Source organism: Homarus americanus, unplaced genomic scaffold (assembly GCF_018991925.1).
Source record: "Homarus americanus isolate GMGI-L3 unplaced genomic scaffold, GMGI_Hamer_2.0 scaffold22688, whole genome shotgun sequence".
Taxonomy (NCBI): domain Eukaryota; kingdom Metazoa; phylum Arthropoda; class Malacostraca; order Decapoda; family Nephropidae; genus Homarus; species Homarus americanus.
Window position 1 is genome coordinate 228852 of NW_024737808.1, and position 26999 is coordinate 255850.

The 26999-nt window shown below is 43.0% G+C and overlaps 1 protein-coding gene across 3 annotated transcripts in view; it reads left to right on the forward strand.

The window, feature by feature from the left end:
* LOC121873591 (FMRFamide receptor-like) overlaps positions 1–26969 on the forward strand; it is a 199176-nt gene extending 172207 nt beyond the window's left edge. For 2 of the 3 annotated variants that reach the window (XM_042377229.1, XM_042377228.1), the window contains 6 exons: positions 4779–4855; positions 6305–6481; positions 12926–13183; positions 13789–14063; positions 17076–17262; positions 18344–26969. In XM_042377229.1, the coding sequence (XP_042233163.1) occupies positions 4779–4855; positions 6305–6481; positions 12926–13183; positions 13789–14063; positions 17076–17262; positions 18344–18610 (1241 nt within the window). In that variant the 3' untranslated portion in view covers positions 18611–26969. The remainder of the gene's footprint in view (positions 1–4778; positions 4856–6304; positions 6482–12925; positions 13184–13788; positions 14064–17075; positions 17263–18343) is intronic. The other variant, XM_042377230.1, reaches the window with a different exon arrangement.
* The last annotated feature ends 30 nt before the right edge of the window (positions 26970–26999 follow it).

Here is a 26999-nt window from a genome sequence, read left to right on the forward strand (position 1 = left end):
CCCTCCCTACCGCCCCCCCCTCCCTCCATGACTGTCTTTCAGCGTCACCACAACAAAACATATCAAAACATTTCATCATAACATACAAAAAAAAAAAATTGAGATGCAATAATATACCCAGATTTTCCATACACACCCACGTACACACACACACGTACACACTCACACACACGCACACGCACTCACTCACACGCACACACACACGCACGTACACACACACGTACAAAAATATACCTGTACTGTTACCTCTCACGTATTTTTTTCCCCCACCAACCCTGAACTGAATCTAACGAATCACTGACGCTGACAAAAAAAAAACAACAACAGAATGCGGGACGGAAAAGGCAGAGAGGAATAGAGAAGAGAAGGGTGTTAGGGGAGAGGGTGATGTAGGTAGACCTGATCCCTCTCCTCGGCCCACACCTGGACAGGAAGGTGACACTTGTAAACAAAGCCATTTTGGAGAGAGAGAGAGAGAGAGAGAGGTCATCTGTCAGCCCTCCTCCCTACACCTCTTGTATTGTTGTCATATTATATCATGTCGTTTATCATCAGTGTGTTAAGATAGGGTGAGGTGATTGGTGTGTTGGTTCGTGTTGTTTACTGTTTGTTGTTGCTGTTTACGGTTTGTTTGATTGTATATTATTGTTTGTTATTGTTGTTGTTTCCTGTGTTGTTGTTGTTGTTGTTTACTCTTCGTGTTGTTGTTTGTTGTGCTGTTTACTGTTTGTTGTTGATGTTGTTTGTGTGCCAATTGTGTTTATATGTCTCGGTATTTTTAGTTCTGACATACATACAGACAGACACAAACTCATATATATATATACTCGTGCACACACACACACACACACACATGACACACACACACACACAATAGACCCAAAGCACAAAAAACATGCAGGATTATTGAGACAGATTCAGAGCCAGATGAACATCGAGACCGAATGATATTGAACATCGAGGTGTGATGTCTGCTCAGGTCACCAGATACTCTAGCCAATTGGGGGTCAGGGGGGGTAGATGGGAAGGTGTCAGAGAATATAAATGTATTAAGGTAAGGGTGGATGTAGTGCGTGTGTGTGGATGTAGTGTGTGTGTGTGTGGATGTAGTGTGTGTGTATGTGGATGTAGTGTGTGTGTGTGTGTGTGTGGATGTAGTGTGTATGAAATAAATGATGAATAATTACACAAGGAACGAAAGATAAGAAATGAAGAATAAAGCAAGAATCAGATAAAAGTAAAAATACACACGAAAAAGAAGAACAACAACAACAACAACAAGAACAAGAACAAGAAGACAGAAAAATTTGGAAGGGAGAGAAAGAGATGCATAAAGTAAAGGGACAAAAATACGATAAAGCAGAGATAAGGCAGAAAAATGATGCATAGGAAAGATAAGTTAAAAAGGAAGAGAGACAAGGGGAAATGGAGAAGAAGGGAGGGAGAAGGTGGAGGAAGAAGAGGAAGAGATGTGTAAGAAGTATAAAGAAGATGAGGAGGAGACGAAGTATGAGAAAGGGAAGAGGAGTGGAGGAGAGAAAGAGAGAGAGAGGGCAGGAAACCTCTCTTCTCCTCCACGCCATGTCCTTTGATCTTCACTAAGGACGCGGGCTAGGGCTAGGGCTAGGGCTAGGGTGGACTCCTGTATATACATAATTTAGCTGTAGTCTCTGGGTAAGTCATTGAACTTTATCCTCTTACACACACACACACACACACACACACACACACACACACACAAATACTCATTCGTGACGTCATTTCCGGATATAGATTTTATAACAAAGTCGTTTACTATATATAAAGTAAAATCTCGCCGTATCATACAGTTCGTGACTCCTTAACCGGCTGTAGTGTTGTCATTTTTTCATAACCCGGAATTACTGTAGTGTCGGGTAGGTTCGGGTTACATCCAAGGTCGTGTTGGATATTTGGCAAACATTCTCAAGTGTTGTTCTTGAAGGTGTTTATTGGGTTTCCGCGCCACTTCATATCTGTCTGTGGCCGCCTTGATGGATGGACGTGTGTGTGTGTGTGGTCATCCTCCTTCTACCTCCTTCATCCTCCTTCTACCTCCTTCATCCTCCTTCTATCTCCCTCATCCTCCTTCTACCTCCCCCATCCTATTTCTACCTCCCTCATCCTCCTTCTACCTCCTTCATCCTACTTCTACCTCCTCCCTCCACCTCCCTCATCCTCCTTCTACCCACCTTCTCCTACCTACTACTACTACTACTACTACTACTACTACATCTTACATATCAACAGACAGACAGACACACACAGAACCGATTGCTAGACACCCTCACCAAGACCCCGAGTTAGTTCAGTGTTGAGTCAATGTTTAAACTCAGTTGTGATCTGCTTCCATTATACAAGGTGAAGTACTGACTGCCTCTGTCCTCCAGCGTTGTACAGTGGACGGGCAAAAACAGGCTCAACTGACTACAATATCCCCACACTAAATAAACACTCCCAACTGCATGACAGACAGACAGACAGACAGATTGATAGACACATAGAGAGATAAATAGACACACATAGACAGATATAGACAGAAAGACAGACAGACAGACATAGACAAACAAATACATACATATCTCACACACACGCAAACACTGACAGACAGACAGACAGACAGAAGCGACCGCAATATCCGTTTACTATCACCAATATAAAGTAAATATTGACAGGTGCATGACAGCCAACCACTGTAAGAGGGTGATGGTCAGGCGTCATGCTAGGGGTTAGTTCAAGTGGATGACTGTCATGTGTGTCACTCACTGATCATCAAGGCTGGTCACTCACTCACTGATCATCAAGGCTGGTCACTCACTTACTCACTGATCGTCAAGGCTGGTCATTCACTCACTGATCGTCAAGGATGGTCACTCACTCACCACCGATCGTCAAGGCTGGTCACCACTACCGATCGTCAAGGCTGGTCACTCACTGATCGTCAAGGCTGGTCACCACTGACGTCAAGGATGGTCACTCTCACACGTCGGATGGTCACCACCAGATCGTCAAGGATGGTCACCACTTGGTAACTCACTGATCATCAAGGATGGTCACTCACTCCTGATTCACTCACTGATGTGTGTATCACCACTGATCTCAGGATGGTCACTCACCACTGATCGTCATGATGGTCACTCAAGATTGTGATGGTCCACTCACTGATCGTCAAGGATGGTCACCACTCACTGATCGTCAAGGATGGTCACTCACTCACCACTGATCGTCAAGGATGGTCACTCCACTCACTGATCGTCAAGGATGGTCACCACCACTGATGAGATCGTCAGGATGGTCACCACTCACTGATCATCGATGGTCACTCACCACTGATCTCAGGATGGTCACTCACTCACTGATCATCAAGGATGGTCACCACCACCACTGATCGTCAAGGCGATGGTCCTCCTCACTGATCGTCAAGGATGGTCACTCACTCCTCACTGATCGTCCAAGGCTGGTGCTACTTTACTCACTGATCGTCAGGGCTGGTCACTCCTTACTCACTGATCATCCAAGGTGGTCACTCACTCACTCACTGATCGTCCAAGGCTGGTCCACTCCTCACGCAGTGTCAAAGGCTGGTCACTCACTGATCATCAAGGCTGGTCACTCACTCACTGATCATCAAGGCTGGTCACTCACTTACTCACTGATCGTCAAGGCTGGTCATTCACTCACTCATTCACTAATCGTCAAGGCTGATGTGAGTGTGGTTGCCTGGAGGGGTTGTTTCGTGGTCATTAGCTTGGTTGATGATGATGATGATGAAGGTAGTGATGATGATGATGATGACTGTTACAAGAATATCCACCACGTCATTCACCATTACAGGGAACAGGATGTCTAGTCACCATTCGAAGATTTGAAAATATGATACGAACCAAACGTGAAGCTTTACACGGGTCATAAAACTTTGAGGCTTCGAAGCGGCATAAACAAGGTGACTCATTTAGGTGATTTAACCCTTTGAGGACGATGATTTAACCCTTTGAGGACGGTGATTTAACCCTTTGAGGACGCTGATTTAACCCTTTGATGACGATGATTTAACCCTTTGAGGACGCTGATTTAACCCTTTGAGGACGCTGGTTTAACCCCATGAAGACGATGATTTAACCCTTTGAGGACAATGATTTAACCCTTTGAGAACGCTGGTTTAACCCCCATGAGGACGATGATTTAACCCTTTGAGGACGATGATTTAACCCTTTGAGGACGTTGATTTAACCCTTTGAGAAGAATGACCTCACTCTTCCCTCCTGAAGGGTTTAAAAGCGTGTTACCAAAATCACCATAAATTTACATACGCAAATTTCTCGCCATTAAAGAAATCAATTAGTGCCATTAATAAAACATTGTCACCTTAGTCGTCCATATGACATTGTTTTCCCCATTTCGACTTTTTTTTTATATAATACAACTTTGTTTTGGTATTTGAATCCGGATACGTATATATTGAAGTGTCTATATTGGGATGTACAGTAGGCTGTCAATGGTTCACTCACTCACAACATGAAGCAGTATCGACCCCAAATGAGTCACAACAACACACCAGCACCAGATGATAGTCAGGGTGAGTCATTTCAGAGACTCATTCATGTGACTCAGTTTCACCACCAAGAGCCAACCTTTGTCCTCCACGAAAGGTGATAATGGGGACTTAATTAGGAACAATAAATCTCCAAAAAATAATCATACGTGTTGATCTACAGGTAAGAAGATGACATTAATTAACCTGAGTTGTCTGGTGTCAACAGGTTCCACGTCCATCTGGCTGACTGTCACCTTCACCATTGAACGGTACATCGCCGTGTGTCACCCCATCAAGGGCAAGGTAAGTCATGGTCACCTGAGTGTACCTGTACCTTTACCGCCCACCGATGTACAGTACCAGAGAAGAAATAAAATACACACACACACACACACACACACACACACACACACTCACAGTATGCCGGAAGATGTAAATAAATAAGACATACACACCCCCAAAAATCTTTATATTCTACAACACAACAACTTCCCTCCTCTTACCCTCCTCTCCCCCACGTTCTTCCTTCCATCCTTCACCCACTATCAAAAAATATAATCAATATATTCAGAATAGAACTGAAGCAAGACGATGATAAACTCATAATTATATACCTAATTATTATAAGATTTCAGTACATTATAATTTAGTTCATATGATGCCTTATACAACGAAACCTCCATCTAACGGATTATATGGAGAGAAGTCCGTTATATGGAGGTTTCACTGTATTGCTATTTATGTGTATTTGAAGGTATAATTCACCTGTAATCAGAACTGTATTCACCTGCAATCAGTACACGTATATCCAACTGAGGTCTGGCTGGGTGCTGGGAAATTTGAAACCTGTTGAAACACGTAGCAGACATGTTAACGAGCTTAGGAGAAGGGAGGGAAGCAATAATGAGAGGAAGGGGAGAGATACAGAGGGAAAGAGGAAGGAAGATGAGAGGAAGTGAGTAGGAGGGGTGAGAGGAAGGGAGAAGGAGGGGTGAGTGAGGAAAAGGAAGGAGGAGGGAGGAGGGGTAAGTGTAAGGAATGAAAAGGGTGTAGAAGTGAGAGGAAGGGAGGAAGGAGAAGAGGGGAAGGAAGAAGGGTGGAGTGGCGAGACGAAGGGAAGAGGAGGAAGAAAGGAGAAGGGAGAAGGCGCAAGAGGAAGGAAGGGAGGAGGGCGTAGAGGTCAGGAAATAGGTACTGTTCCCAGAAAGTGTGAGAGGTCAGTAACTTGTTTCCTTCAACTCAGAATATAACATCAAACTGTGGAGGCCGCTTTGTGACGTCATCTTCACTTTAATGGGGTCATGGTGATTCTTTTGGCTCAGGTCATGTGGCGTCATGGGTTATGTGGGGTCATTGTAGGGTCATTTGGTGTCAGCAGGGTCATTCTGGGTCATGGCAGGTCATTCTGGGTCATGGTATGTCACGTTGGGTCATGTCAGGTCATTCTAGTTCATGGTATGTCACGTTGGGTCATGGCAGGTCATTCTGGGTCATGGCAGGTCATTCTAGTTCATGGTATGTCACGTTGGGTCATGTCAGGTCATTCTGGGTCATGGTATGTCACGTTGGGTCATGGCAGGTCATTCTGGGTCATGGCAGGTCATTCTGGGTCATGGTATGTCACGTTGGGTCATGTCAGGTCATTCTGGGTCATGGTATGTCACGTTGGGTCATGTCAGGTCATTCTGGGTCATGGTACCTCCTTTCTAACTCTCCATTACCTACATCGCTCACCTTCTGCTACTTCGTCAGGTGTTCTGTACGGAGAGTCGGGCCAAGAGGGTGATCGTGGCGGTGTTCATCCTCTGCTTCGCCCTGACAGCGACCACCCCGCACGAGTGGGTCATCAACGAGGTGACCGACGCCACTGGACAGGCCAGGCTAGTGATGAACTACTCCGTCCTCGGCAGCAACGCCACCTATAAGAAGGTAAGATGAGTATTGGCTAGTGGTGGTGCTAGTTGTTCACCCACCCAGTGCTAGTAGATCCCAGTCTTACTTGGCCCAAGTCCTATCAGACCCCAAGTTCTAGTAGCTCTAAGCTTTACTAGGCCCCAGGCTCTACTCTTACTATACCCCAGTCGTACCAGGCCCCAGTCCTATCCTAACCTAACCTAACCTAGACGTTTATGAGAAGCCTGGCGATTGGTAAAAGACGATCGAAATTAAATATGTAACTAAATTATATTGACAAAAATAATAATTGAAATGACTTGTAACTTATCATTGAAAGAACAAAAAGTAATTAAATCAATCACATAGAAAAAATCATTAGGCCAAAAAAGATAAGTTATGCCTAAAAAAAAAAAGAAAATTGAATCATAGAAAACAAAAACAAACCTCAGTCAAGGGGATACCATTTTTTTTCTCATAATCTTGGCAAGATATTTCCCCCCTCCCCGGGACACCCACTTGAGGATAAATTCAAGGGCCTCATCACCCAGGCACGCTCACTCTGACGGAAAGTGAGGAAAGAAATTGGCGTAAGAATCTCCTTTTAGCGACAGTGAAAAGGTCACAGGGAAGAGAGCCTTTAAAAAAACTTCCGGAAATTCAATCAAATCCGTCGCTATTGATGACCCGGGACAAGAGAGGGTAATTGAGGTCGAGGGCTGCTGGGTGGGCGTCTCCCCTCTCTCTCTCTCTCCCCTCTCTCTCAGTCCCCTCTCTCTCGGTCCCCTCTCTCTCAGTCCCCTCTCTCTCCCTTCTCTCAGTAATCCCCTCATTTCTTACCTCTTCATCCCTCATCCCTCACCCTTCCCCTTAATCCCTCACCCCTCACCCTTCCCCTTAATCCCTCACCCCTCACCACCCCTTAATCCCTCACCCCTCACCACCCCCTTAATCCCTCACCCCTCACCACCCCCTTAATCCCTCACCCCCTCACACCCCCTTAATCCTTCACCCTCACCACCCCTCCAATCCTCCCCTCACCACCCCTTAATCCTCACCCCTCACCCCCCCTTAATCCCTCACCCCTCACCCCTCCCCTCATTTATCTCCTCTAACACCTTCCTTCTTCCCTCCTCTCATCCTTCTTCCTTCACTTCTCCTAAACCTTTCTTCTCCTTGCCCCTATTTCTTTCTTTCTCTCATTTCTCCTCCATCCTTCACCTCATTTATCACATATATATTTTGATCGTTCATTCTTCTGTTTCTCTACACATTTTAGTTTTTCCTGTTTATAAACATTATTGTGTTTATCATTGCCTATTATAAACACATTTTAGTCTTTTAACTTTTTAATAAAGTTAATAGACCAATTTGTATTTATTTTTTATTTCTTCATAGTGTTTCATTGAGGGTAGAGCGTTATATCGAGTGTCCGTTAGGTGTATAACCAGGGCCGGATTGAGGAGTGGGCAAGGCAGCAGCTGCCCAGGGGCCTCCACAGGTCTAAATCCGGCACTGTGTATAACCCCATTTAACGGACTCTACAATAAATGGTAGTCCGTTATATCGAGGGTCCGTAGGATAGTCCGTTATATGGAGGCTTCACTGTACAGAGACCCTTCAGCTGGTGAGAACAACCCCCCCCCCTCACCCCCATTGAGTGCTTCTCTTTACCTCACGTCTCAAGTTTATCCTCACCTTTGTATTTTAACTTACCTGCAAACTTTAATGAGAGGTGAAGATTGGCGTCAAGCATCCCGGGTGACGATATTGTCAAACAGGTTAGGTTAGGTTAGGTGAGGTTAGGTAAGGTTAGGTTAGGTAGGTTAGGTTAGGTTAGAGGTGAGGTTAGAAGTCGGTGTTTTAGTGTTAGTTGTGGAGGTGGGTTTTATGTTGTGACTAGCATGAACCAATGTTAAAATTATGTGTACTAGGAACTATGTCTAGGAGTAAGCTCTTTTTATAGCACTGTGTAATACGAATGGTAGGTCACATGGGGCCCCTGGTTTTATGACGTCACAGTTTTGTTGGGCCCCAAACACATCCTAATATAATGGGGCCCCCTTGAACCAGCCATCATAGACCAAGGCTGAAAATGGTTGTCTCATATATCGAAAATGTCTCTTCTATTCTTTCTTTTTATCTTTATTCATTACGACGAAATAATGAAGTTTCAAATTGCAGTGAAAGGTGACGCGATCACTTGAAATACCAGCCAGGAGAATTAGTCTTGATATCTCTCTCTCTCTCTCTCTCTCTCTCTCTCTCTCTCTCTCTCTCTCTCTCTCTCTTGTCTCTTTACCTGGCCTAATACATTCCGTCAGCCACGTCACAGCGGGTTAAAGATAATGACAACGTGGAGAATATTGTTAGCCGCTGGAAATCAGGTTCCTTTTTGAGGAGGGAATTTCTCGGTGACTAACATAGAAAACGGATTATATTGGCGGGGATACTGAAGGAGAGTTCAGTGACGCGGTGGTATTTATTTAGTTATTTATTTATTTTCCTACGAGTTTATATCCTAATTCAATGTATATTATCCAGATATATTCATTATTTAATTTTATATCAAATAGCTCTTACGTCAGCCAGAGTATTTGGAATCGTCTCTTCACTGTATGTTCATCTTTCGAGTACAGTATTAGTTTTTTTTTAACTATATTTTTCTTCATACCGTTTCTTATATTTTTTTTGCAACATTATTACCGTTATCATACAAGGTCGTATCTTCTTATTCTATCTATTATCGTATTTTTGTGTTTGTATATTGCCATTTGTTTCATTTTTCTTTACCTTACCACATTACTCACTCACATCCCCTCACCCTATCCTTCCAGCCCTCCCACTGTTGTGACTCAACCTGACGGTAATATAATTGAGAAAGGAGTTAGAATTAACAACTGGGCATCCACTCTACAAACTGAATTAGTTGCCATACTCACAGCTATTAAATTCATTAAAACCACTGTTACTGACAGTCTCATCATTACTGACTCTCTATCACTACTTGCCCTTGGCACCTTCGACTCAGGTTGTCACGCTCTTGTCTCTGAAGCCAGACACAAACATGCGTACCTTGTTGACCGGGGTGTCAAGGTCAAACTGTTGTGGATCCCCTCTCACAGAGGCCTCATAAAACATGACAGAGTTGATGCCCTCGCCAAACTCGCGTCTAACAAAGACACCGTTGAATACAATTTGGGTCTGTCAAAAAGAACCCTTAAAACTGTAATTAGGAAAGAACTTATTGATGAGTTTGACGCAAGTAGACAAGTGCAAACAGGCACTAGTCGAGCCATAGTTTACCATGATGAGATGTATCAAGTGAAACATGTATATGGAGCACGTAACAAGATCACTAGATTACAAGATGTTGTAACCGCTAGATTAAGGTTAGGATATAAGTACCTTTGGCAGTATGTTCCTCAAGCAGATGTGAACAAGACGAAATGTAAAGTGTGTGGCCAGACATATAGCCACACACTTGAACACTACGTCCTCGAGTTTTAGGGACAGGTCCAAGCACACTGTGTGTGAAATGGCACAACACTTCATCTCTAATGGCAAGATAGCCGACATATTAAGATTGTATCCAATTTTTTGCACTTTGTAGCTATATCAGTTCTCATGTATAGAATCAAACACACAATGTGCTTCAATACTTCTCACGTAAATGTGAGTAGCAAAGTGTGCGGCCAGACATACTGCCTCACACTCCTGTACTCACGCAGTTGTGAATAAGTTACCCTTTATGTATAGAATTAAGCAAAGAATTTAGTTGAAATACTGTGTAACACTCAGTGCCATAATATCCTGACTACGGGGGTTAGTTCCTCTTGTGAACCACACTCTGTAATCCTTTTGCTCTACTGCTCACAGAATGAGTATGGGGTGCACAATAAACTAGCCGCTGTAAGTGGCAAAATTAAAAAAAAATCAAATTCCCTCCATCCTCTTTACCCCCTCCCCCCACACCCCATCCCCCATCCCCCAGACCCCATCCCCCAGACCCCATCCCCCCAGACCCAATCCCCAAGAGGGAAAAACATCCTGCTCTTTTCAGTGTTATTCAGCGCCACAGTCCGTGTTTACAAATTCAGTAAATATTCACCAAACGCCCGGGACACAGTAGGGCCCCAGCCACACACTCCCCCCTCAGTGTGACAGCCACCCCCCACCCCATTACACACTCCCTCCCTCCCGTCAACCTTAAGCAGAGGCTGTAAGGGTAAATCCTCCAGGATCAACTCCCCCTTTTGTAGTGAGGATGGCAGCGTCTATACCCGCACCAGTCGCACACCACTCAGTCACGCGTCTCACCACACTGTTGACAAAAACGTTGTTTGTCCCCCAACCAGTGTAGGCATAGGAAGGACATAGAATCACTGGGTCTGTGTTTGTAAGCATTATCTCCTGACTGAAGGGAGGATGAGTGTTTGGAACGGCCTTGTGTGTGTTCATAAGGAAGATGGTTCATTGATAAAACACAACAGTGATTAATTTTCAGGTCCAATATACAGTGTACCATTAACTCTCGTGTTATTATTATTATTATTATTATTATTATTATTATTATTATTATTATTATTATTATTGTTATTATTATTATTATTATTATTATTATTATTATTATTATTATTGATTAGTCTCGCCGTCTCCATACCATTTCAAAAATATATATCGACCTCTAGGTGTTGGTGTAGAAGGTATTGTAACCACTTTGTCTGTGTGTTTTTGTACAATATATTTCACTCAATGATTTGGTGGTTTTGAGGAACGTTGTAGTGTATGTTGGAATAAGTCGAAGTGATTGTTGGAGAAGTTTAAGATGAAGTGTTAGTGAAAATAAGATACATACACTACCCTCAGGTTACATTCTGCCTCCTCACCACCTCTGTCTCCCCCACACATCACAACACCTCCCTCTCCACCAACCACACACATCACACCGCCTCCCTCCCTCCCAACCACACACATCACAACACCTCCCTCTCCACCAACCACACACATCACACCGCCTCCCTCCCTCCCAACCACACACATCACAACACCTCCCTCTCCACCAACCACACACATCACAACACCTCCCTCCCTCTCCATCACTCCCGCACATCACACCACCTCCCTCTCCATCACTCCCGCACATCACAACGCCTCGCTCCTCGCTACAAGATCCCAGCCCTGATATTTTTTACAGCCTTGGTAAGGATTGTAAGCGTTTAGGTTGAGACATGTCATTGTTGTAGTTACTTGTAGATGAGGCGAGAGAATTTAAAGGGCTGGGTAGAGGGTCCTCCTCTCTTAATAATTCCCAGAAGTATAAAATTATCAAAATTCAAGGACTTCTAAACACACTAATGCTCTGTCACACATACACACACACACGTCTTAATGAAGTATATTTTAAAATTGTTCTCAACTTTTTTATTTAATTTCTCGCTATCCAGATTTTTTTAACACCATAGTCACCGGCCAATCAGGTACATCTAAACTCCACACCTCCCACAACCCATCAGATCCGCCACAAATGTAACATACGAGTATTATGGCTTCGATTTCCCAAGGGATCGTTTGAATATTTTTTCTCATGGAAATGGAAATGTGAGTACGGTCCTAAAATGACTCGTTTTAACTAAGGCATAAAGTTGACTGTCGGGATAGGAATTGGAACTGACACGACTGTTAACTCTGATGGCTTTTCTGATCCTCAATTACGGGATAAATTAACCAATGTTTGAGAATACACGTGCAAAGTTTCTGTGATTTTCCTCGACTTTGTGTAGGTGTGGGCAGGTGTTGTAGGTGTGGGCAGGTGTTGTAGGTGAGGGCAGGTGTTGTAGGTGTGGGCAGGTGTTGTAGGTGTGGGCAGGTGTTGTAGGTGTGGGCAGTGTTGTTGTAGGCAGTTGTGGTGAAGGCAGGTGTTGTAGTTGAGGGCAGGTGTTGTAGGTGGAGGGCAAGTGTTGTGTGGTGTGGGCAGGTGTTTTCTGTAGGCAGGTGTTGTAGGTGAGGGCAGGTGTTGTAGGTGTGGAGCAGGTGTTGTAGGTGAGGCGTTGCAGGTGAGGGCAGGTGTTGTAGGTGTGTAGGCAGGTGTTGTAGGTGGAGGCAGGTGTTGTAGGTGTGTGAGGCAGGTGTTGTAGGTGTGGAGCAGGTGTTGTAGGGTGAGGGGCAGGTGTTGTAGGTGTGAGCAGGTGTTGTAGGTGTGGGCAGGTGTTGTAGGTGTGGGCAGGTGTTGTAGGTGTAGGCAGGTGTTGTAGTTGTGGGCAGGTGTTGTAGGTGAGGGCAGGTGTTGTAGGTGTGGGCAGGTTTGTTGTACTGCCACACGTGTCTTCACTTGTTCTACATCTCAAAATACTGCTGACAAATTTCTTTCTGCTTCACGTCAGTTAGGTTCCTCTATAGTCTATAATACCATTACTACACCATTAATGAATCACTCACTCACTGATATACTGAAAGAACTTTTTCCTCATGATCTTACAGGTGTTCTACTGGTTCACGGCAGTAATCTTCATCTTACTGCCTCTGGTGCTCTTGGCTGTGTTCAACTCCTTCTTAATCCACGTGGTGAAGCTAAGCAGAGCACAGCGACGCACCATGACCAATCACCGCGTGGAGAGGGACAACCACTCACAGTCGCAGGAGAACAAGATCACCATCATGCTTATCGCTGTGGTGTTGCTGGCCCTCGTGTGCCAGCTGCCCGTTGCTGTCCTCCTGCTGTATACAACAGTTTATGTGGTAAGTGTGTGTGTGTGTGTGTGTGTGTGTGTGTGTGTGTGTGTGTGTGTGTGTGTGTGTGTGTGTGTGTGCCTTCAGAGAGAACCTCGGCCAAATCCAAACAATACACCTGCCGGTCCCGTATCGGTCTCTTTAGTCACCTTAGAACTCACCAACCTCGGTCACATCCTTAATAACTCATATCATTGTGTCATAGCTGGATGATCGTCATACTTGATTTCGAGTGACAACAAAGTAGTAGTAGCAGTGTGTGAATATTGCTGGGTGGTAGATATCGTATATTTGTTCATATATATACTGTATGTATGTTTATCGTCAACATTAAATTACAAAACATATACATATACTGTACATATAATACAATATTTATGTAAGTATTTGGTACAGTTCATTATTTATAACTCCAAGGATTAAAATTCTGTAAATACAGTTAAGAGTTGTATTAGAGGCAGGTATATCAAGGGGTACTTAGTATACTGTACACCTGGTCACCACTAATTAATTGGCAGGGGCTTCACGAGGCCTTGGCAACACGTGTCTCTCTCTCTCTCTCTCTCTCTCTCTCTCTCTCTCTCACACGCTAAAATTACCCTCTTTGTCCACAGTCAGAACCTCATTCTAACAGTCAATACGTCGAGCTTAGTCTGGGCAATATCTTCAACCTCCTGGCCGCCATCAACGCCGCCTGTAACTTCGTGCTCTACTGCGCCATGAGTGACAAGTACCGGCGGACCTTCCTACGCACCTTCTGCTCACGTTGGTACCGTCAGCCTTCGCCCCTACACTCCTGGATGGCCACGGCCTACAGCAACGTGGAGGATGGCAGTCCGCGCTTCTCTAGGATGTCCTCCATGCGTATGTCACGTCGCTCATCCTACAGGTTAGTGACGGGGCAGGAGGTAAGGCTCGGGGCACGGTATAGTATCTAGAGGCACGGTATTCGGGGCACTGTACTCGGGACACTGGGGTCTGGACTCGGGGATCGGGGCATAGGGACTCGGGACACGGGGCATAGGACTCGGGACACGGGGAACGGGGCATAGGACTCGGGACACGGGGAACGGGGCATAGGACTCGGGACACGGGGAACGGGGCATAGGACTCGGGATACGGGGAACGGGGCATAGGACACGGGGAACGGGGCATAGAACTCTGGGCACGGGGAACGGGGCATAGAACTCGGGGCACAGGATTGAAGACTATTAGTGAGTAGATGAGTTTAAATAGTGGTTGGTTTTATTCCTGGTTTACGGACAGTGTTTTAATAGTTTGGCTGAAAGGTAAATAAAGGTGATACAAGGAAGTAATAAAGTAGATGAAGTAAGTCACAATAAACAATTAAAGCTCCAGCGATAGACACAAGTGAGTCAGAACAGGTAGACGTCACTTATGATGTCGCCTCAGCTACTTGACGTCACTTATGATGTCACCTCAGCTACTTGACGTCACTTATGATGTCGCCTCAGCTACTTGACGTCACTTATGATGTCACCTCAGCTACTTGACGTCACTTATGATGTCACCTCAGCTACTTGACGTCACTTATGATGTCGCCTCAGCTACTTGACGTCACTTATGATGTCACCTCAGCTACTTGACGTCACTTATGATGTCACCTCAGCTACTTGACGTCACTTATGATGTCACCTCTATAACATGTAAGGTTATTGTAGGGGTTACTAGAGCCCTACGATACGTCAGTGTTAAACGTAAACACAGGACTAATGGTAAAATAAACTACGATAGGTCTTATTTATTCATGGGATAAAACAAACTACAGTGGAGCTATTTATTCGTGATAGCTCCTGTTTTTTACCTTTTATGTCTCATGTTCCTGGAGGTATTTAGAATATATAACATTATTGCTCACTCTCTTGTTCCCTCTTCGTTAACTTTGCCCTTCATCCAATTTAGAGTTTCCCCTCTGGTGCTGAGCTTCTCTCTATAGTTTCTTATTAATCTCTAGTGTGGGACCCTATCAAAGCTGTACTCAAGGTCAAGGTCAATAATATTCTTATGTATACCATTATTTTCAACTTATTAAACATTGTATTAATCTTCCTGTTTAAGAAAATCAATATCTAACTTATTTTTTTATATATGTAACATAATGTACTTTTACCCAAGCGATGTACTGTACTAACAAGAGAATGTACATATGTATGATAAATGTACAATATGTGTATGTGTCGTGTCTCATGATTTATACTGTATGTGTGATTTAATTAACACACCTCAGCTGGGACTAACCTGACACCTACCTGTCTGTGTGCCTCCGCTAATGTTGAGTCCGTCACTACCAACACGGTGGGCGGTGTCAGGGGGCAGCTGGGTTAGTAACGACGCCCACTGGTGAAGGAGGTGGACATGGAAACTTGAACTGCAATACAAGGAGATCAGGATAGGACTCGGGAAATAAGGATAGCGTCAGGATAGGTCTCGGGAAATCACGATAGCGTCAGGATAGGTCTCGGGAAATCACGATAGCGTCAGGATAGGTCTCGGGAAATCACGATAGCGTCAGGATAGATCGTCAGGAGCCACAACACAAGTCTTTACACAGTGACTGATGCTCTACCATTTGTAAAGACCATTGCTCGCACCGTAGGAAGCAACGCCACAACGAGCAATCAATGGTGCCTGGCGTTCCCCCTCCCTCGGTAATTATAAACCTATGGAAGTTGCGCCAGGCTAACCTTCGCCCGCCTTTTTGCTAGCAGTGTCGTTATTTCCACTGTATGAGCATTAAGGTTCAATTGGAAAGCCTATGGGAAATATATGAGGCTGTTATTGGTAGGTGGATGGTGGTAGATAGTGTTGCAGGTGGTGGTAGATAGAGTGTTGCAGGTGGTGGTAGATAGAGTGTTGCAGGTGGTGGTAGATAGAGTGTTGCAGGTGGTGGTAGATAGAGTGTTGCAGGTGGTGGTAGATAGAGTGTTGCAGGTGGTGGTAGATAGTGTGTGTTGTGGTGTAGATGTTGCAGAGATAGAGTGTTGCAGGTGGTGGTAGATAGAGTGTTGCAGGTAGTAGAGATAGTGTTGCAGGTGGTGGTGGATAGAGTGTGTGCAGGTAGGTAGATAGTGTTGCAGGTGGTGCAGGTGCAGGTGGTGGTAGACAGACAGTGTTGCAGGTGGTGGTAGTGTTGCAGGTGTGGTATAGAGTGTTGCAGGTGGTGGTAGATAGACAGTGTTGCAGAGATAGTGTTGTTGCAGGTGGTGGTAGATAGAGTAGTGTTGTGTTAGTGTGTTGCAGGTGGTGGTAGATAGAGTGTTGCAGGTGGTGGTAGATAGCTGGTGGTGGTGTAGATAGAGTGTTGCAGGTGGTGGTAGATAGAGTGTTGCAGGTGGTGGTAGATAGACAGTGTTGCAGGTGGTGGTAGATAGTGTGTTAGCAGGTAGGTGGTAGGTAGAGGTGTTGCAGGTGGTGGTAGATAGAGTGTTGCAGGTGGTGGTAGATAGACAGTGTTGCAGGTGGTGGTAGATAGTGTGTAGGTGGTGGTAGATAGAGTGTTGCAGGTGGTGGTAGATAGAGGTTGCAGGTAAGACAGCAGGTGGTGGTAGATAGTGTGTTGCAGGTGGTGGTAGATAGAGTGTTGCAGGTGGTGGTAGATAGAGTGTTGCAGGTGGTGGTAGATAGAGTGTTGCAGGTGGTGGTAGATAGAGTGTTGCAGGTGGTGGTAGATAGAGTGTTGCAGGTGGTGGTAGATAGAGTGTTGCAGGTGGTGGTAGAATATATGGGTGGAAGGGGTTAGGATAAACAAATGGACTGGAGTCATGGAGGAAGAAGTATGACCTTCAGTTGGAGGAGAAGGAGGTATCATAGGCAGTGAATGGCAGATGAGTAGGTGGCAGAAGGGTAGATGTCGGAGGAAGTGTAGCTATCCCTCCCACAGGAGCAGCGGGTCGGGTAGCCCTCGAGGAAGCCCCACCCATGGTCGTGGGTTAAGCGGGGGCCGCCCTGGGCACTACCTGACAGTGCCCAGTCCTTCTCACAACCCCACCCCCGCCCTCCTGACGCCCACCAAGACCGCTCTCCTCCACCCCGTTCCTGACGATGTCTCACGTCCACTCCTCAAGAAGGTGTGTCTCCCTGTCCCCTTCTCTCTCTCTCTCTCTCTCTCTCTCTCTCTGTGCTTGTTTATGTTTAGCTGTATATATTCACCTACCTCTTAAACACAATCAAGTTCACACTATATATAGACTAATGTACTGTATATATTCACACACTGAACTAAGTGATCTATGGTGGATTGTGTAGTAACTCGCCCACTCCCTTGGCTGTCTCCTGGGAATATGTTTTTAACAACCCCCTAAACGCCTCACCCAATCACCTCCCCAACTTGAACCTATTACCATTATAAATCCTAAATAGATGTTAATAGAAATAACCACCATTGTTGTCACTGTTACGAGCCAAGGGTGTGGATGTGTTCTCTATGTCAATGGCCTTTTTAATGTTACAAAGTACTATCATTTACATGTTATTTATACTCTTTCTCTCCCATTAATATTTACTAAAAATTCTAATACAATTTCCTAATACCATTGTCTGTGTGTATGTCAACTAATAGATGTTTTGTATATATGGTCCTGTTGCCTCTCTTCCTGAACCCCGAGAGATTCAAACTCGTGAACCCAAAGCATCTGAGGACAGAATATTGTAACACTCTACTGCTTCGGGTTCACGAGTCTGAATCTCTCGGGGTTCAGGAAGAGAGGCGACAGGACTTCTGGTTGGTGACTCTACTTCAATTACTAACTAAACTTATCACTTTTTACATCAAATAAGTTATTAGAGGATAATATATTAATCAGTAGTTTGTAAGTGCACCAATTGACTGTATTATACTCCCTAATATACTTTAATATATTCATGTGGTCTCAGAGTGTGCATGTGTATAGTTCATGTGAGTCTTTGTTGATGGGATTTTTATAACATTATCTTCTCTTTGTTGTCATTCTGTAGTTTATAACACCCTGTCTCCTTCCCCTCACCATGGTTACTCCACTCTACGGTGAGCCGCCTTAGTCAACCTGGCCTCCGTCTTCCCCTAACTCATCTGTCTCTTCATAGTTGTCATTCTCGTTCCTCCCTGTTACTGTCTCTCTTGTCTTGTCCTGCTCCTCCCCCTGCCATGTGAGTGACGAGTGTCTCCCCCAGACATCCTCGGGAAAAAACGGCAGCGACAACGGGAACGCGGGTGTGACCAGCCCCGCCGTCACCGCCTCCGCCGCAACGCTCCTCAATGGGTCGCCCAACTCCCAGACTCCTGCCCCTTCAGCACCCCCTCCAGGAGCCGCCAGCCGCTTTGCCCGTCGTCTGTCGTCGTTGTTGCCTCAAAGAAACAATACCAGCACCCAACTGGCTGGCAGACACATCGTCATCACCTGTCAACAACCTTCAGTGGATGAGCAGACTGCTCTCTGAGATGTCCTCCTCTAAGTTACCTATGAGAGTACACATAACTTATTAGCAAAGACTGTGTTAAAGGTCTGCTGTGGTCAGTCAGACAAGCTTGACATAAGTTTGTTACAGCACGTCAGTAAATATTAATATCTAGCTCTTGAGAACCTTAGGAGGAAGGGACGCCACAGAAGGTGAAGTGATGTGTTGTGTTGCAAGAATCATCAGAGACGCCGACAGCTCCGCCAACCTTCTCAGTGGACTAATAATAAAATGTCTAAGAATAAGCTAACTGACCTGAGGTCCTCATGTTGTGAGGGTGGTGGACAGACACTAACTGTAAACTGTATAAATGAAGACGTTATTTACTATAATTACGAATTATAAACCAAGAACATATAATTATTTAGAGTGTGGCTTATTTACGTGTTTACTCTTCCTCTTGATATATGTCTCTACAAGGTGACAATAAAATATATACTTAGGTTTATATAGCCATCAGTAAAGAGGTAGGAATCATCAGTGTGTATATATACAGTAAATGTTAATATTTTACCGGATTACTTACTTAGTAATATGTATCATTAATGTGGCCACTAGTAGCTGGTCACGTGTGGTGTCAGGACTACTAGAGGCAGTGGTTGGGCCAAATCTTAGACCTATTTTCCTACATTCAGAAAGTATTAGTCGGATCTATAAGTTAATAATGTATATCATAAACTCTCTGTAATGTTAAAGAGCTGTACATAATACTCTTAACCCGTGGGAGTGAACCTGGTGGAGAGCTTCCCTGAATGTGTATTGCGAACATTTGGCGAGCGAGCGGCCCAGTCTTCTTATATTTTTCGACCCGCCGGGAGCACCGAGGGTTCATCATGTATGTCTGTCTTTCCTACAAGTTGTTCATAAATGTATTATAATAATGATTCACATCTCATGAGCTTTAGATTAACAAATAGATGTGTTAGCAGGTAATTAAGCAAGCATGTTTATAATTGTAACCAACAGTTGTACACGGTCACTGTTCTAACTACCTTCTCTCGGTTACCCACTACGGTGCCCGGAATTAGATTATAACTTGACTTTAATAGCAATACTGCATCATCCGCACACGCTCCCGCCACCATGTTGTGTCCTGTACAGCCACACACTACAATATATCTCCTGTAAGAGTTGTGGTCGCTGTTATGTGTTCACTGTGGCTTGGTCTGCTTGCCGGGGATCGAACTGGGGGATCCAGGAGCCACCGAGCGAGTGAGTGAAGGTGCTACGTGATTGAGACAATATACTTGTTTTGTTTTGTTATAGTTATATAAGTGTGATTGATGGGGATTTTATCAACGCTGAGAAAGATGTGAAGGCGAAGTAACTAACTAGTGTGTGTACAGCAGCGGAGGACAGTACTTCACACCCTCACGTGGGAAGATAATATGCTTATATTTTTGACACATTTTCGGCATATTGTCAAAATGATTTATAAGTCAGCCATAGATCGCTTGCCAGGTATATACTTGCCAATATCCATATTTTTGTCTTATATGCACCTGTAAATATAAACATATATATATATATGTGTGTGAGAGGTTCCTTCACTGTAGGTTATGGTGTACCTGTAACCATGTATTAGTGAGCAGTATTACGTGAGTGTTAACACGTAAACTTTAAGGTAAGCCTTGATGCAGCTGTACCTGTAAGTGGACTGAAGCAGTGAATGAGTCAGTGTCACGAGGAAGTGGATGAGTCAGTATCACTTGGAGGTGGATGAGTCAGTGTCACTTGGAGGTGGATGAGTCAGTGTCACTAGGAGGTGGATGAGTCAGTGTCACTAGGAGGTGGATGAGTCAGTGTCACTAGGAGGTGGATGAGTCAGTGTCACTAGGAGGTGGATGAGTCAGTGTCACTAGGAGGTGGATGAGTCAGTGTCACTAGGAGGTGGATGAATATAAAGAACAATACTGATATATAACTAATTTATACTTCTGGATGGCTACGTGTGGAAACTGAGAACTGAGTCAGCTCTTAGTACAAGTAAACGAGAATTAATTAAAGTGAATAAATATGTAAAAGCAAATTGACGGATGAATTGATGATGCTCGGTCATGATTCGTCGATATACCATGAGCAGGTGGGTGGGTGGGTGGTCTTGGTGGTGATAGTGGAGACCAAGGGGGCGTCGCAATCATCATGTACACTTCTTTATTCCCGTCGTTCTTACTTCTACATATAGAGTTTTTATCTTCTACATAGATTTATAATATTATGTAGATGTTTAGTTTCCACATAGAGTAATAATGTAGTTAAGAAGAATATAAGTATTGTCATTATGTGTATTATATGTTTATTATGTAATACTATTGTCAGCATTATTATACAGTATATTGTCAGTACTACCAATACCCAAGCTTAACTACCAGGCTTAACTACCAAGCTTAACTACCAGGCTTAACTACCAAGCTTAACTACCAAGCTTAACTACCAGGCTTAACGGTGATGTATTCTATCGGTAATATAACAAATACTCTGGCATCAGTAGAGAAAATATTATCATTCCAAATTACTTTGTTTTAGGAATTTATTTGTTTATTTTGTGATTATAAGGTGTGTGTGTGTGTGTGTGTGTGTGTGTGTGTGTGTGTTTTGCATAGTTCATGATGAAGTCAAGAGACGATGATGAAACCAAGAGGCGATGATGAAGCCAAGAGACGATGATGAAGCCAAGAGGCGATGATGAAGCCAAGAGGCGATGATGAAGCCAAGAGGCGATGATGAAGCCAAGAGGCGATGATGAAGCCAAGAGACGATGATGAAGCCAAGAGACGATGATGAAGCCAAGAGACGATGATGAAGCCAAGAGACGATGATGAAGCCAAGAGACGATGATGAAGCCAAGAGACGATGATGAAGCCAAAAGACGATGATGAAGCCAAAAGACGACGATGAAGCCAAGGACATTTATTACGTCCCAGCTCTTCAGTAATCCAGAAGCGAACAGGGTATTGGATTTAACCGGATTTATGGAGGATTAGCGCCAGCGACGGTTAATCCCAGGATTTAAGTGACCAAATACCTGTCAGGTGTCTCAGGGTGATTCAGTGTATGAAATTCGAACAGCGGGTCATGAAGAGAACATAAATTTGAACAGTGAAGGAGACGGTTTACGGTAATTTCGAACACATAGGAAATGGTCTACCTTATTTCGAACGCAGAGTCGATTAAGTGTTAATTCGGAAAGTTGGTGATTCGGTTAAGCGTTGATTCTGGACTTGAGGTGAGAAATTGAACGGTAAAGGTGTACAAAAGGCATTTAATCCGGTATTTGATACTGTTTATTTATGTATAAGTAACCGGATTATCCCCATATATAGTCAAATGAAGTGGCCGGATATATAGAGGAATTGATATCTGGTGACCGGATAATCCATATCAAATAGTCAGATATACAAGGTGATAATGTACCGTACAACAACCGGATTATTCACAATAATCCGTATAAAGTGACTGTACTGATGTCTGGTGACCGGATAATCTAAAAAAAAATCCTTATACGGTCACCGGATAATGCCATTAATGGAAAGGGATTTGGATTAAGAATTTCATAAGCCTGTGACGTCAGCGTGAAACATATAGAGGAACTTTGTAAATAAATCGATCACTCAACAGCGTCTATTGTTCAGAAAACTTGGGGCACTTGACGCTGAGAGTTCCTATGTGGGTGAAGAAAGTTACTGAGCGATAACTGCTGTGATAGTGAGTGATACATTATGAGAACTGAACCAATGAACTTAAAACATGTTGGTGTTGGTTGGAAATGAGTGGAGAAGTGATGACTGAAAGTGTATTGCTTCAGATTATAGTACTACGGGGAATTTATGAATGAAAATCAGTGTATTGCGTCAGATTATAGTACTACGGGGAATTTATGAATGAAAATCAGTGTATTGCGTCAGATTATAGTACTACGGGGAATTTATGAATGAAAATCAGTGTATTGCGTCAGATTATAGTACTACGGGGAATTTATGAATGAAAATCAGTGTATTGCGTCAGATTATAGTACTACGGGGAATTTATGAATGAAAATCAGTGTATTGCGTCAGATTATAGTACTACGGGGAATTTATGAATGAAAATCAGTGTATTGCGTCAGATTATAGTACTACGGGGAATTTATGAATGAAAATCAGTGTATTGCGTCAGACTATAGTACTACGGGGAATTTATGAATGAAAGTCAACGTAGTAATAGTATAGTGCCTCAGCTGATGTTTTTATGAATGAACATCAGTAAACAAACGCATGTGATTACCCCTAAGAACTCAATAGAACTGTAAGGTGCTGTTGATGGGAGAGACGAGACATTAGCAGAGGAGTGAATGTCGGGCTGAAATGTAAACAATGATGGTGTTGCCAGAGTTTATTAAATGTGTTCAAATATCGATAGTGAGAAAAACAAGAGGAAGATAAAGCAAGAATCAGATGAATTGAGGAGGAAAATGAAAAGGAAAAGAAGTGGATGAGGTGAGACAAGAAGGAAAATCAAGAGGAAAAGGGAAGAGAGAGAGAGAGAGAGAAAAGGAAATAAGGTTAATCTTACTCTTTAAACTTTTATATAATATTCAATTACATAAAGCTCAATACATACATACATACATACATATGACTATGTACATATCTCTCTGTTCATATTGTAGATTTTAAGGTATAATACTAATGTTTGTACTTATTATAAAACTTAAGTATTCTCAAACCATTCTCACGGATACCAGGAGGAGTTAAATCCCATATCCGAAGTCCTTTATCCGGACTCAAAACCGAGAATCCGGAATATATACTATACCAAGGTGACATTTATCTGGATATGAACCGGTGCTTTTACAATAAGGTAAATTAAACCTTATGTTAATGCCTCGTAAGGTTCAAAGTAATGAGGATGTTATGATGTAGTTGTTGGTTTTTTTTAACCTGTTGTCATGTTCGTATTGTTGTGCGTGACTCTGGCTTCAGCTTTAAGGGGGAAGGGTGACAGGGTAATTACAGCTAGTAGTAATATCTATGTGGTCTCTAGCCGCCCTCTCGAACATTTCTTCTTAAACCTTCTTACGTAAATATAAAACTAATTTTTTTTCTCTCCTCCTCCTCTTTCGTTATTCCTTCATTATCATATTTTTTCTTTTCTTTTTGTATTTATCAGTTTATTCCGTACTGTTTGTCTTCCTTGTCTTTATGCTGTTAATCTATTTTTTTTAGGTTTAATAATATTTTCCAGGCGTTTTCTCAATAAGGAGTAAATCAGTGTTTACTAACTGGTCGAACTTCGTATCCGAAACGAAACTAACTTCACCTCAAAAACACTAACTTCACATAAAACATCTAACTTCACATTAAACATCTAACTTCACCTCAAAAACACTAACTTCACATCAAACATCTAACTTCACATAAAACATCTAACTTCACATCAAAACACTAACTTCACATTAAACATAACTTCACATTATCAAAAGACAATTACCACTAAACTGAACGTCCTGAAGGCAAGTCTCAGCAGCTGTTTGTGGGCCCAGCTTCCATCATCACCAGAGAATTTATTGACTTTCTCGTTTAATCTTAGGAATGGTTGAGATGTGTTTGACCTTTGCTGTTCTGTCTGTCTGTCTGTTTTCTTCTCTCCAGTCCTCTTTTAATCTCTTGTGTTTTCCTCTCTATTTTCATCTTCCTCGCTCTCTCTCTCTCTCTCTTTCACACGCATTCAGTCTCTCTCTCTCTCTCCAAACACACACACACACACACACACACACACACCATATTAACCTCCCCACGAGAAAGAAAAATAAAGTAACACGTTTTAATACTAATTCCTAAGTTGATCTTTTTTACAACACCATAATTGGCAAACGCTGTACAAACTCCTCCACCAACGTCAACACTCACTCACGCAGTTGCTTGTAAGGTTCTGGTTGTTGAGAGGACGGTGCAAGCAGTGTAGTGTACTGTAGCTAAGATGATGAAAATACCAGAATTGTGTTTGGTTTTGATTTAGATACACCAGAATATTGTCATTGATTTTGAATTAGAAACACCAGGAAATTATCATAGACACTGATGCAGGAATACCAATATATAACATTTATTTTGAAGTGAAAGTCAACAACACATAAAAAACAAAATATCAACAGGTCATATTGTTTTAGAATAAATACGTCACCAGTACATCCGAACATATTGGCTTTAAATAAAACTAACAACAGTACACGTCTAGTACTGTACATGTCAACACTACGTAACAGAGAGCAGTCAGACTACCCCAAATGGCTATGGACAGCTGAAAGATGACTAATTAATAATACATCTTAATTAAAATATTTTCCTACTACTTCTTAACTTGACAATACCTACAGTTCATCTATATCCAACGTACATTAAATTCTTCCATTTATAGTAACAGTAACTTCTATGACCAAATATATTTTGTCTATCTGTGTAATTTCAAGTCATTTTATACGCCAGCTGAGAGTTGTCCTGCAATTGCACCTTAGGCTTTCAATTGCATGGTTATATCTCCTTGGTGTTTAGGTCTTACCAGATTATATTAGCAGTTATCTCCTCTCTCTCTCTCTCTCTCTCTCTCTCTCTCTCTCTCTCTCTCTCTCTCTCTCTTCCCAAGTTTCTGGAAGTTCCTCTTTTTTATCTTATTGTACTTTCCTTCATTTATCATTTATATCTTGGTCCTTGTTCTCAATTTCCTCGTTTTTAATTTATTTTCTATAGTTGAATCTTTCATTTTTGTTTCATTCCCTTTATCCTTCTTCATCTTTTACCTTAATACCTATATTTTCCTGGTGTTCTTTCTCTCGATATTTCATCTATTTCTCAATCCTTAATTACTCTTCTAATTACTTATTTATCTACATATTTCTCTAATGTATCTTCTATTTACACATTTCTCCTATTTTTTCTTATTTCTATTTCTCACTCTTCCTTGAATTCCTTTTTATTTTCTCACTTCCATCTTTATCAAATTACATGCGTTATTCACCTGTCACCTTTGCTGTGGACGGAGTTACTGTATTTACTAGTGGTGGATGGCAGAGGTAACTGACCCTTCATCTCAAACAACCTGATTCCTGAGGTTACATCTGTTGTGAGGTGACGACACAGCAACAGTAGTGTGGGTTTTGGATACATTATAGCTCTTTCATTGGTTTGAGCTCTCGACACAGCAAAACTCTAGTGGTTTGAGCTCTCGACACAGCAAAACTCTAGTGGTTTGAGCTCTCGACACAGCAAAACTCTAGTGGTTTGAGCTCTCGACACAGCAAAACTTTAGTTGTTTGAGCACTCGGCACAGCAAAACTCTAGTGGTTTGAGCTCTCGGCACAGCAAAACTTTAGTGGCTTGAGCTCTCGGCACAGCAAAACTCTAGTGGTTTGAGCTCTCGACACTGTAAAATCTACTACAATGGCAATAACCCACAATACATACATACATACATACATACATACATCATCTCATAATCCAGGCAGTATTGTGAGTTACCCGAGGCTGGTCTGTATATCATGGAACACCTGTTTACCTTACGTCAGGTACACACGATCATCAAGTATTCTCACTCATTCACCAGGTATAAAGTATGATGTCGTAAGGTCACAGCACAGGTGATTTTCTACTTTGTCGTGAGTTGAGAACACTGGGTGACTTGTTGTTGTGTGATTAGCTTAGAACACTTTAGACTTGCTGTTTTCTTAGCTTCCATACTGGTGAGGTTTGGTGTGTCTCAAGCTCACAGCAATAATGTTGGATTATTTGATCAGGATGCTGGAAGAACTGTGTCATCACGTTAACCTAACCTAACCTAACCTAACCTGACCTGACCTGACCTGACCTGACCTGACCTGTAGACGAGAGGAGCTTAACGACACCACCATGCCATAGTATCAGAGGATGTGTGCTGTGTCGTCTGCTCACAGGGTTATGATGTCACTGTGCTGTGTCGTCTGCTCACAGCACCGTCGTATATGTTTGAGAACAGGGCTACTGAACCTCATCTTCGCCATGGGTCCATATTTTTTTTTTTTTTTTTTACATTTCTGGGTTTACAATCAGTTGTGGGGAGTGTGTGTGGGTGTGGTTGGCAGAACACACCCGCCCGCGTCATCACACATGTGTACATTCCCACCATCACCAACACCAACACCAACACCACCATCACCACACCACCGCCAATATCTCCCTCCCTCCCTCCCTTCCTCCCACACTTCCAACACTCACACACACTCCCTCTCTAGCTAGTGATCCTGTGTTTGTCATAAGAAAATGAGCCTTAATTATACATTGTTTTAAGGTTCAAAATGACTATGTCGTCGCAATATACATTCTCAGTAAGACTTGGAGTTTTCTTTCAATGCCTAAATGTG